This window comes from Musa acuminata, chromosome BXJ1-6, assembly GCF_036884655.1.
Source record: "Musa acuminata AAA Group cultivar baxijiao chromosome BXJ1-6, Cavendish_Baxijiao_AAA, whole genome shotgun sequence".
Taxonomy (NCBI): Eukaryota; Viridiplantae; Streptophyta; class Magnoliopsida; order Zingiberales; family Musaceae; genus Musa; species Musa acuminata.
In genome coordinates this window covers 35,644,322-35,655,765 of record NC_088332.1, presented here as the reverse complement: position 1 = coordinate 35,655,765, position 11,444 = coordinate 35,644,322, and the positions used below count along the sequence as shown (strand labels likewise).

General features: G+C 32.1%; 1 protein-coding gene across 2 annotated transcripts; it reads right to left on the bottom strand.

The window, feature by feature from the left end:
- Nucleotides 1–7,625: 7,625 nt before the first annotated feature.
- LOC103988947 (DNA-directed RNA polymerase subunit 10-like protein) lies at nucleotides 7,626–11,135 on the bottom strand. Of its 2 annotated transcripts, none has more exons than XM_009407638.3 (4): nucleotides 11,022–11,135; nucleotides 10,831–10,889; nucleotides 8,060–8,154; nucleotides 7,626–7,946 (listed from the first exon to the last, which is right to left on the bottom strand). In XM_009407638.3, exons 1-4 carry the CDS (start codon nucleotides 11,055–11,057, stop codon nucleotides 7,921–7,923), a joined length of 216 nt encoding a protein of 71 aa, XP_009405913.1. In that variant the 5' UTR covers nucleotides 11,058–11,135; the 3' UTR covers nucleotides 7,626–7,920. The 2 variants fall into 2 exon arrangements, with proteins under 2 accessions (XP_009405913.1, XP_065046252.1); XM_065190180.1 differs by having other exon boundaries at nucleotides 10,831–10,890; nucleotides 11,002–11,111.
- Nucleotides 11,136–11,444: the final 309 nt, after the last annotated feature.

Sequence of the window (11,444 nt, the reverse complement as noted above, 5' to 3'; positions counted from 1 at the left end):
CCTATCGCCCTCTGCCGTCGCTGCTGCTGGCTGACACGAAACAAAGGAGAAGCGACCGCCATTGATAGCGGCGAAGGGAGAAGGCAGATACAGACGTGCGGGGGATTCGTAGATAATTATCTAAATAATTATCATGTTCTAGAAAATTATAATTATAATCGATGATCTAAAAGTTATGAGATAGTTTATATACTTAAGTTGATCATGGATTGAGGTAGTTTATATACTTAAGTTGATCATGGATTGAGGTAGTTTATATACTTAATTTAATCACGGATGATACGATGGAATGATCACTAAGTCTTATAAATAAGATTTCACGCAAGCTAGTATGCATAAGTGTTATTCATCTTACGTCTTATTTAATACTACTTGAGTTTTTTTTGATTCAAAATAATCTATTTTTTTTATTTTTTTATTCATTCATCCCCAATATTTATAGTATCAAAGTTAAATTTCGATTTAAACAATATATTATGACTTTTAATGATAATTATATATCTCAATCCCTTATTCTCATCTTTTCAGACAAATACTATAAATTTTAAAGTATCAAAATAAAGATTTTATTGAAGTTTCAAGATCTTTAGGACTTATGCATATCCATATAAAAAAACCAAGCTAAGAAAAAATAGAAAGAAGGACTTATAAGCTATATATAAGATAATCTTCTCAAGAATTACAGCAGCGACAACCTCCAAGCAAGTCAAAGATTTTTTTTCTCGAGTGACTAAAATTATTTGTCAAATGAAATATTATGATGAGCATCTTTAATATCATATAATTATTGTAAAAATTTTGATAAGCTTAACTTTAAATTTTGATTATGTTATTATTGCAATCGATGAGTCAAAAAATTTATCTATTTTTTCATTTGATAAACTAATAGGTTTTTATTTTAGATTAAGATTGAAGTAAGGTTAAATAAATCACTTGAAAAAAATAAAAAAAAAATTATTTTAGATTAAGAGAGAGTCTTTTACTTGAAAAGAAGAGAAAAAAAATCAATAGTAAGAAGCATGACAAAGAAGGATTTTATGGTGGAAGAAATAAAAAAGAAAAAGGAAGAAGACACTTTTGATGTGCATGACGAGCAAAAATAATCAAATTATGATAAAAAATTATAAGAGTGAAATTCAATGTCATTATTATAAAAAGTTTGGTCATATGAAGATAGATTGCTAGAAATGAGAAAAGCAAGCAAGCGATATGGAGGAAAATGATAAAAATAGTAAGTTATTTATGAGTCATTCATAAGTTAATGATATTTCAAATAATATTTGATTTTTAGATAGTGGATGTTCTAATCATAAGCTAGGCATAAGATCAATGTTTAGATATATTGATGAAACTCATAAGTTGAAAATTAGACTCGGAGATAACAAGCAAATCCAAGTAGAAGAAAAAGAAATAATTAAGGTGAAAACAAATGTAAAGCACCTTGATAATGTTTACATTATGCAAAATAAAAAGTTTACACTTGATGTTTTAAATATTGAAAAACGTGATTTATTGCAACTCAATGAGTATAATTTGTAGCATTTAAGATATGGACATTTTAACCTTAAAGATTTAAGGTTATTAAATAAACAAATTTTGAATTACCTAAAATTAATACACTTGATGTATACGAAGGATGCATTTATGATAAATAAAGTAAAAAACTATTTCTTATTGGAAAAGCATAGAGAGCATCCAATTATCTTGAATTAATTTATGCTAACTTATGTGAACTTATAAATATAAAATTATTTAGTGGAAGTCGATATTTTCTATTGTTTACTGATGATTATAGCCGCATGAGTTTGTTATATTTTCTAAAATTAAAATATATAATATATAATAATTTTTTAAAATTTTAGATACTTATAGAAATGTAAAGTGGTAGATGCATAAAGGCAATTCAGATAGATAAAGATGATGAATTTTTATCTAATGAGTTTAATTCTTTCTATGAAGAAGCTAATATTTATATGGAATTAACATCACTACATAAAGTAGAGCAAAATGGTATAACTGAACATAAGAATTAAACTGTCGTTGAAATGACAAGAAGTTTGCTTAAAGGAAAACATCTTCCAAATCAGTTTTGGGTAGAATCAGTTACAATAGTAGTTTATTTGTTGAATATTTCACTAACAAAGATTGTTTTGAATCGAACTCATTTTTTAGGCTTGATATGGTATGAAACTAAGTATAAGCCATCTAAGAATTTTTTGTTATATTACTTATGCTTTGATAAATTTACAAAACCATCATAAGCTTGATGAAAAATTTTAAAAATATATCTTAATTACTTATTCCTTATAATCCAAAGCATATCGATTGTGTAATCCTATTAGTGGTAAAGTTATTATTGATAGAAATATTATGTTTGATGAAAGGATAAATTGAAATTAAAAAATTGATAAAAATGAAAAATAAATTTAGATTCCAACAAAATGAGACACTCTCTGTAATCAAGTGACAAATCCTACTCCAACAAGTATATCATCAACCTTACCTTCAAATTCATCAAATGAAAACCCCTCTAAGAAAATGTAGATCACTAATAGAAATTTATAATTCAATATTTGCTTTATTTATTTTAGATCTTATAAGTTTTGAGGAGATAATTGAAAAAGAAGAATAGTGAAAGTCATGAAAAGGAAGTCAAGTCAATTGAGAAAAATGAAACCCGTGAGCTAATGGATCTACCGAAAGAAAAAAAGTTATTGGATTAAAATGGGTATTCAAAACAAAATATAATGCAGATTGAAGTATCCAAAAACACCAGGGTTAGCTTATAGCAAAAAAATATTCATAGTAATAATGTACTAATTTTGATAATATTTTTTCTTCAATTACTAGATTTGAGATCGTGAGAACTTTCTTGTCTTAGCTACTTACTTGAGTTAGCTTGTTTATCAATTTAATATGAAATCTGTATTTTTAAATAAAGATTTATAAAAAGAGTTTTTTTGGTTACTCAACCCATTTTTTGGTTAAAGGATATGAAGAAAAGATATTTAAGCTAAATAAAGTTCTTTATGGGCTTATAGGCTTAAACAAACTCCAAGACATTGTATAATAAAATTAATTATTATTTTTATCAAAATAAATTTAAAAGGAGTAATAATGAACTTACTCTTTATCTAAAGGAAGGTAAATATGATATTCTTATAGTTTGCCTTTATGTTGATATTATATATATATGTATATATATATTCATCAAACACTTCTATGGTAGAATTTAAAAAATACATGATGAATAAGTTTGAAATGCGAAATCTAGGTTTAATATACTATTTTCCTAGATTGGAGGTGAAGCAAAGATCAGATAAATTTTTTGTTTCACAAAGAAAATATGCGATCGATCTACTTAAAAAGCTAACATAATTAATTACAAAACTATACCAACACCCATAAATATAAATAAAAAATTAAAATTTAAAGATGGTATATGTTTCATAAAGCAAGATACTATAAAAGTTTAGTTTGAGGTTTGATTTATCTAACCCATACTCGACCAAATATTACCTTCTCTGTTAGTGTAGTATCAAGTTTATGCATAATCTAAACAAACATCATCTTAGAGCTTATACCATGATGGTTTCACCTATTGGGTCACTGTTTGAGCCTTTCACTTGGCCCAACATAGCCCAAATTTGGGTTCAACTGGCCCCTAATTGAGTTGGCCCAATTCCAACTCAATTACGCCCAAAACCTACTTCGATCTATATAATTATTACAAAGCTTGAATCAAATGATGTCTGGCATGTCATTGGTTCATCGATGCTTCATTCGATTCTTCGATGCATCGGCCTCTCTTGCGGCCTATTGCCCAATCGGTATGTTGACCTCCGCAACTCCAATTTTCTTGGCGTAATTTTCGCTCGTCTTGGCCCGATATCCGAACCCATAGCCCGAAGCCTTATGTTGATACATTGACCGATCCTCCGACTCGACATCTAATCTTTTGACATTTTCTACTCCGGCCCAACATGATTCTTCCTACTTTTAATTGTTTCTTCCTAATCGAAGCTTCCTACATCACTCAAAATGCAGATCAGATAAACACTATCAATTGGTTTCATCATCAAAATCTGAGACTTAACACAAGATACTATAAAAGTTTAGTTAGAGTTTTAATCTATCTAACCCATACTCGACCAAATATTACATTTTCTGATGGTGTAGTATCAAGTTTATGCATAATCCAAATAAACATCATCTTAGAGCTATTAAAAGAATTCTATATTATACTCTTGGAACTATATGGCATTTGGTATTATCATAATTTTAAATATAAATTATTTAGTTTCATTGATAGTGATTGAGCAAGAGCTTTAGATGATGCAAAGAGTACTTTAGGTAATATTTTAGTTTCGGATCAAGAGATATATCTTAGAGTTCAAAGAAGCAAGCAACAACTATATTATCGACATCGGAAGCAGAATATGTATCTACAACATCTATAATTTGTCAAGCAATATAGCTTAAAAGACTTTTTGGAGATCTTCATCAAGAATAAATAGAGACAAATGAAATATTTTATGATAATAAAGTTATAATTTCAATGATAAAGAATCCAACGTTTTATGAAAGAATGAAGCGTATAAAGATACGCTATAATATTATAGTAAATGGAGCTAAACAATAAAATATTATAATACAAATGAATAAATTACAGATATTTTCACCAAGTAACTCCTAGTTCAGATATATGCTTATTTCATGTCTCAAATTAGTATACGTAACTATGAATTAAGGGGAAGTATTGAGAATTAATTCATAGGTAGTTTATCTAACTATGTAGCCAGATAGCTTAAAAGACTTGTCCAGCAACTTATCAACTTGGGGAATATGTAGCTATAGGATATGTAATTTGTCAAGCAATATAGCTTAAAATATTTTCTGGAGATCTTTATCAAGAATAAATAGAGACAACTAAAATATTTTGTGACAACAAAGCCACAATTACAACGACGAATAATCCAATATTTTATGAAAGAATGAAGTAGATAGAGATATGCTGTAATATTATAGTAAATGGAGTCATAACAATAAAGTATTATAGCATAGATGAATAAGTTATAGATATTTTTACCAAGTCACTCCCAAGTATATTTATTTTATGTCTCAAATTGGTATATGTAACTATGAATTAAGGGGAAGTATTGAGAATTAATTCATAGGTAATTTATCTAGGTAGTTGTTATATTCTAGGTAGTTATAGTCATATTTTACCTAAGTAGCTCATGATCTATAAATTTTATGATAGTTTCTATACATGATAGGGTGAGATAGTTATCACTCGGTCTTATAATTGGATTATAGTTTATGAAATAAGGTAGTGTACACTTGGAGATGTCTAAATGTTATTTATTTTATCTCTTATTTAATATTATTTTAATTTTTATGATTGAAAGTATTTTTTTTAATTATATCATAGTATTTTATTTTTATCATCCATTCTCAACCGAGCCTGTAAGTGGACCACTACAGTGATCCTACAATGCGTCGACATGTGGTGGCGAAAATTATGAAGGATGTGGTGGGATGGGATCGTGCTGGCTACAACTCGGTGATGAATCAATATGTAGTTACGTGCGGGTGGCGGAGGATGGCACCGTGGTTGAGTGTTGACATCAACTGGACGCACATCGTGGTGTTCCGATAATTCAGTGGGCACGTGGGAGGAAGTAGCAATAGAAATCACGACACTAGGTAGACGATGGTAATATCCGTAATTTTATTTTTGACATAAATCTTAAATTTCTATATATTTGATTATAATTTATTTGAGTCGGGATTCAGAAGGAGTCCCTTATTTTTGTTTGAAGTTGACATGATGAGATGTGGGTGACCTATAGCAGTGGTACAGGTGGTTAGTCTTTTATCTTGTTCTTGAAAGTAATGTATATAATAATAATACTACAGAAACTGACAATTTAGTATGGATTAAATAACAAAGAAGAAAGAGAAATTCAAATATAAAAAAGAACAACTAAGACGGTGAGTAAAAAAGATCCTCGACGGTCGGTTACTTCTTATCCATATTATCAACACATATATTATTGAAGAGAACATAATAAATACATCGTCTCGAAGAATCTTATTTATTTTCTACATTGCTAAATTTTAAAGCACTGAAAATGTTTTTTTTTTTTCACTATCTATCTCTCGTCTTAAGATGCATTTATGAAAAAGAATCTGTATATATTTGTAAAACTAAATCTCTAAAACGGCGTCTACAATTGATGTAAATGAATTAGTTTTGACTTTTGCTTAAGCTCGGACTTGTTATCTAATCTACTGGGTGGGACCGACGTCAGACCACGCGGCGGCGAGCAGGTTGCGTTAGAAGATTTTACACTCTTCGGTAACTTATTAACTTTTAGAATTAAAAATTTCTGAGGTAAAATTCGAAAAATAGATGCTCTAGGGTTTTTGTTTGGCTGCTGCTTCAGTGATTCAAGGTGGTCAACCGATGGCAAAGCAGCCGAAGTCTTTCTACTGCATGGTCCTGCACAAGCGGATGTTTTCTCTCCCTTGCGAACAGCGCCAACGCACTGCCACGGAATCCTTCATGCAATCCACAGCAAACCCAATAAGAATCCATTTACGCACGCTACAGGAGCATCGATAAGTGTTGCGATTGGAGAGGTCACAAGGGCCGACGCTGGACCCACGTCGGGCCCTTTGCTGTCCCGGTGTTCGGCCGAACATTCCACGTGGAATCATGTGCCATTCGGATTACTAACGAGGAAATGATGAATTTTCTACATCCACCGTCGAACCTCAACTTAACTTTGTGACGTTCATTATTTGTCTTTTGAAACGGACGGACGGACGGACGGCCGACTAAGATCAATGTTTCCGATGGATTTAAAACCATGAACTCATCATCCTTGTGATGGAACCTCATCCAGTAAGTAAACTATAAACTCATCCGATTTGAAACCTCATCCTTGTGTTGGATCCCATTAATGGTCATATTTGGGTACTGATGGGAAATCTTTTTTACTAGATGAAGGACGTCCGGTTTAGTCGAGGGGAACGAAGTCGATCAAGTCGTTTTGTCAAGTCCACCGATGTTGCAAGCATGACCAAAGCGATCGAGCATACCGTAACGTAGAATGGAAACAGGATGTCTCTTTCCTTCTCATTTGGGCGAGTGACTCTTCTTTGATGCTCTACTAAAAAGCTCTGAAAGCTTCAGCACATATCACTCTTAAGGAAGGAAGACAAGAGGCGAGAGAGTCTGAGGAAGCTATATTTGTTGCTAAGATAGCGAGCGTGTAGTTTATGATATAACCATATGTTTTTCATGTGTCTCCTTGGTCATTATATAAGTCATACATCAATCAAACTCTTTTGATTTTTAGCTCACTTTCGATTGGGCTAAATCAAGGTTTTACAATTATATAACTTAAAAAGATAATCATATATATCTCCATGTAATATTAACTTAGTCTATCTAAAATAGGGGCCATAATACACTCTTGTTAAACCATGAGCAAATTCTTTATTGATTGATTATATGTAGTTCAACTATTTATTGAAGATTTGAAAAGTAATTCCCTGAATTTCAATGGCTTGGAAGACATATCAAAGCAATCAGTAATTTTGCAATAGATAACTGATTTTTAACGGTAATTTTGCTATAGATACTGATATTTAACTGACAGTGCTTGTAGAGAAAATTACTACTCCAATGAGTTATCGACTGACAAAGCTGTTTGCTGCACAAACCCCACTCATAACTCACGCAAAGTGTATAGATCTCCAACAGTAGGTAGTGTTTCATGACACCTCACATGGGTTTTTTTTGTACCGACCAACAAACTGATGTATGGTATAAAATGTGTTTCTGCTACCGGGACGAAACGCCACTTCAGTATGAACTGATCTTGGGAAGACTCCATCGCCTCCAACTTAATTGGACTCGGTCTTCTCAAGAGCTATAAGAAGATATTTGAGGTCAGAGCACCAAAAACAGATATCAGAAAACCTTGACAATAATAAACAAGTGAGCATGCAAAAAAAAAAAAAAAGGGAACTGGAAAGAATTTACTGTTGTAATTGAGTAACTTCTCGATGAGATCAACATGGGTCATCAGCATCCTCCTACAGCAATAGCGAACCAAGCCCAAAGCATCCAAAGCATCTCTGTGAGAACATTAAACCATGTATTAGACGATAGCTTCAAAAAAGAACAAACAAGTTATCACTGACATCACAGATTGCATGATAGCTTAGTTATATACACTGATTGTTACAAGACATAGAAGAAACTTAAAAGAGTGACAAGAATATCTTCATACAAAAACTAAAAGGTAAAACAGAACAAGAATGACTATTTCTTTACATAATGTGATATGGATGACCAATAAAACATAGAAAAGTACCTTTTATTTGTGTTATTTTGCTTATAGAGTATCAATCACCAGAGATTTATGATCAGCTGATCAACAAAACACCATAAAACATCAACCTATAAACAGCATTCCACACTTGAACTTGCAAAGCAAGCATAAAACACATTTCAATCAAAGATACAGCATCATAGGCCACGATGCAGTGAATGTTCTTAATAATTGCCCCACGCTCAAAGAATTTACGAGTCGCTCTAATTGTAAAGTCCGCTAAACAATAACACCACTCCTAATTGTACTGCATCAATGAAATCTCATTCAATGCCTTCCATTTTGGGCAATATGGTACATAAAACCTGAGAAGTCTGGACCAACCATTTGCTTAATCAAAGTAAAAGTAACATGCCTTAATGACCAAGGGATCCTGGATTACCAAAGTAACTATATACTTCATTATCACTACTTTACAAAGGCAAAACCTTTTAGCCCGCCGGTTTGTCCTAACCAGCTTGCAAATTCTAATTTACAGTATTTAATAAAAGGTGTTTTTGAACATAAGGAGATCATATACAGGGTAGTGCAGAATATGGTGGATCATGTGTCAACAAAATACATCACACAGGAACAAACTATCACATCCAGTCTCCACTTGGATCACAAAGATATAGAGTACAGAGAGAAATGAAACCATAACAGACGGCACATCAGGCATACAATAATCTTGTCTAATGCTTGAAGCACTAACCACCACAAGAAACTCGTTGAAATGTTAAATCACGTCAACAATCTCCGAAAGAAATGAAAGCATATCATAACCAGAACCCAGAGGCTGCCTCCATCAAGGTTCTTTAATTTTACATAAACACCCCTAAATAACTAGTAGAGTTACTATAAATCGCAAGTGTTCCTCTTAAAATAAAACTTTCCATGCTATAGTCTCGTATGGGTAAACTTTTGGACATCTCTCACACTATGTCTATTATTTTTTTTTTGCAAAATGTAAACTTCTTTTACAATTGGCCTCTGTTATTATTAAATTTGACACCAGCCGCATGAAATTATATGAACTACTACGCTTTATGACCAGCATATTGAGTTAATCTTACTTTTTGTATGGGGACTATGTCAATATTAAAGCTACTCTAAAATATGATTTACTAAGGAAGTATAATAGAATATCACAAAACCAAAATCAATTTCTAAATCTCCTAATGTTTGGAATTCAATGTTAAGATTTTAGATTAAGTAGGATTAAGATTGAATATATGAGATATAATTAGAAAAACTGACAATAGACTTGAGAATATAGTTAAGTTGAAATGGCATAAAGTTTTATTAAGTAAAAATTTTAGATATCTTGGTTCAATTATACAATAAGATGGAGAGATTGACGAAGATATTCTTCATAAACAGATGGATAAAATGATGAGCGATGAGAAGCATCATGAGATTTGTGTGATCATTGAAAATTTTGTATAAGACAATTATTAGATGAATAATGTTTTATGGACGTGAGTGTTAGGCATTTAAAAAAGAACATATACAAGTTCATTGTTTTATTGAGATAAGATATTGAACTAGATATGTGGAGTTACAAGGAATGATAGGAAAAGGAATGTTTCCATTCATGATAAATTAGATACAGTTTTGAATGATGATAAAATGAGAGAAAATTATTTATAAGATAAGACGAACATATGGTGAACAGACATACAAATGCTGTAAATAAGAGATGCAATGATTACTATTAGTGGTACAAGGGGAGGAAGAGAAACCTAGAAGGACCTTACTAAAAAAAAATCATGTAGCCAAGCCCAAATAGTTGAAACTTTATAGCTTTATTGTTGTTATTGTATTTGAAAGAAAATTTATGTACACATTCAAGCAAAATTATCCTTCTAAAAAACAGCATATTTCATCAGCTAATACTTCTTTTGCTGATTACGGATTGTATTACTCTATTTCATCATTTTCGTCACCATTAATTAGTTCATAAAAGACTATTTTAGTCCATATTACTCATGATTACTAACAGTAGTTCCTTGCCTAATTTTCATGAATATGTCTTGGAATTGTGTGTGGTAATTTCATCTTAAACAAAGTTTCACTTTTCAATGCTTCTTTCTAGCAAAAAAATATAAAAATAAAACATTTTAGAATGACGTGTCATAAATAATTTTTTAAGGTCCTGACTATCCAACTGCTCAAAGGTTTCTGGTGAGGCACTCATGTACAGTGGTGAATCCTGTCGACCTGAGCATAACAGATACTAGCAAATGAAAGTTCAGTAACTTTTTCCCCCGCTCTTGTAGCTAGATTATTTAGAACATGAATTTGGTGAAATCATTTACAATCACACCAATGACATCCATAAACAAACATTTGTAATCGGTGCATAAATCGGGCAACTTTAAGATTCTGCCGTCGTTAACATCAAGAGAACGATCAATGAACTGATGAGAGAGATTACCCTTCAGTATAATCCGCTTGAAGAAGATCGAGGTACGTATCCCATTTGTTACCAATCACCTAATCGTAGAACGAAACAGGATCAAACTTAGCCAAAGAGACCGTAGCATGATGGAAAGAACAAGAGAAAGGTGTAAACCCAAAACCCCAAGAAAAGAGAAAATAACATAACGTCGAAGAGAGGATGGAGACCTTGCCGCAGGTGAAGCAGCGCACCGGGATGATCATCTCTTCCCCCTCTCTCTCCCTCTCTCTCGCCTGTTGGCTCGCCGCCGCGGAAACCCCAAGAATCGGTGCGTCGGGTTGGGACGGAGGGCCAGTGACGTATTATATAGACGCGAAGTGACTTGGTTCGACTCGGGCTTGGATTCCGCTCTGTCGTGACCGCCGAGACCGGTTTCGTTGTGACTGGGTTTAGTGGTCTGTTTCGCATTGGCAGCGCGATTTGCTAGAAAAATTCCCTTTTTCAGTTTTTCTCAAAATTATCCTCATTTTGGTTTTTTCATATGTCCTTAATTAATGATACCTAATTATATCTCCTTAAAAAAACGGATGATACTTTTCTCACTTATATTTAGTCATTTTATTGTCATGGACTTGTAAAATTCATAACAC

Coding starts and splice junctions, on each gene's coding strand:
- LOC103988947 (XM_065190180.1), bottom strand. CDS start 11,057: ATGATCATCCCGGTGCGCTGCTTCACCTGCGGCAAGGTCTCCATCCTC. Junction 10,891..11,001: donor GTCTCCATCCTCTCTTCGAC/GTTATGTTATTT, acceptor GTTCTACGATTA/GGTGATTGGTAACAAATGGG. Junction 8,155..10,830: donor CAAGCGGATTATACTGAAGG/GTAATCTCTCTC, acceptor ATGTTCTCACAG/AGATGCTTTGGATGCTTTGG.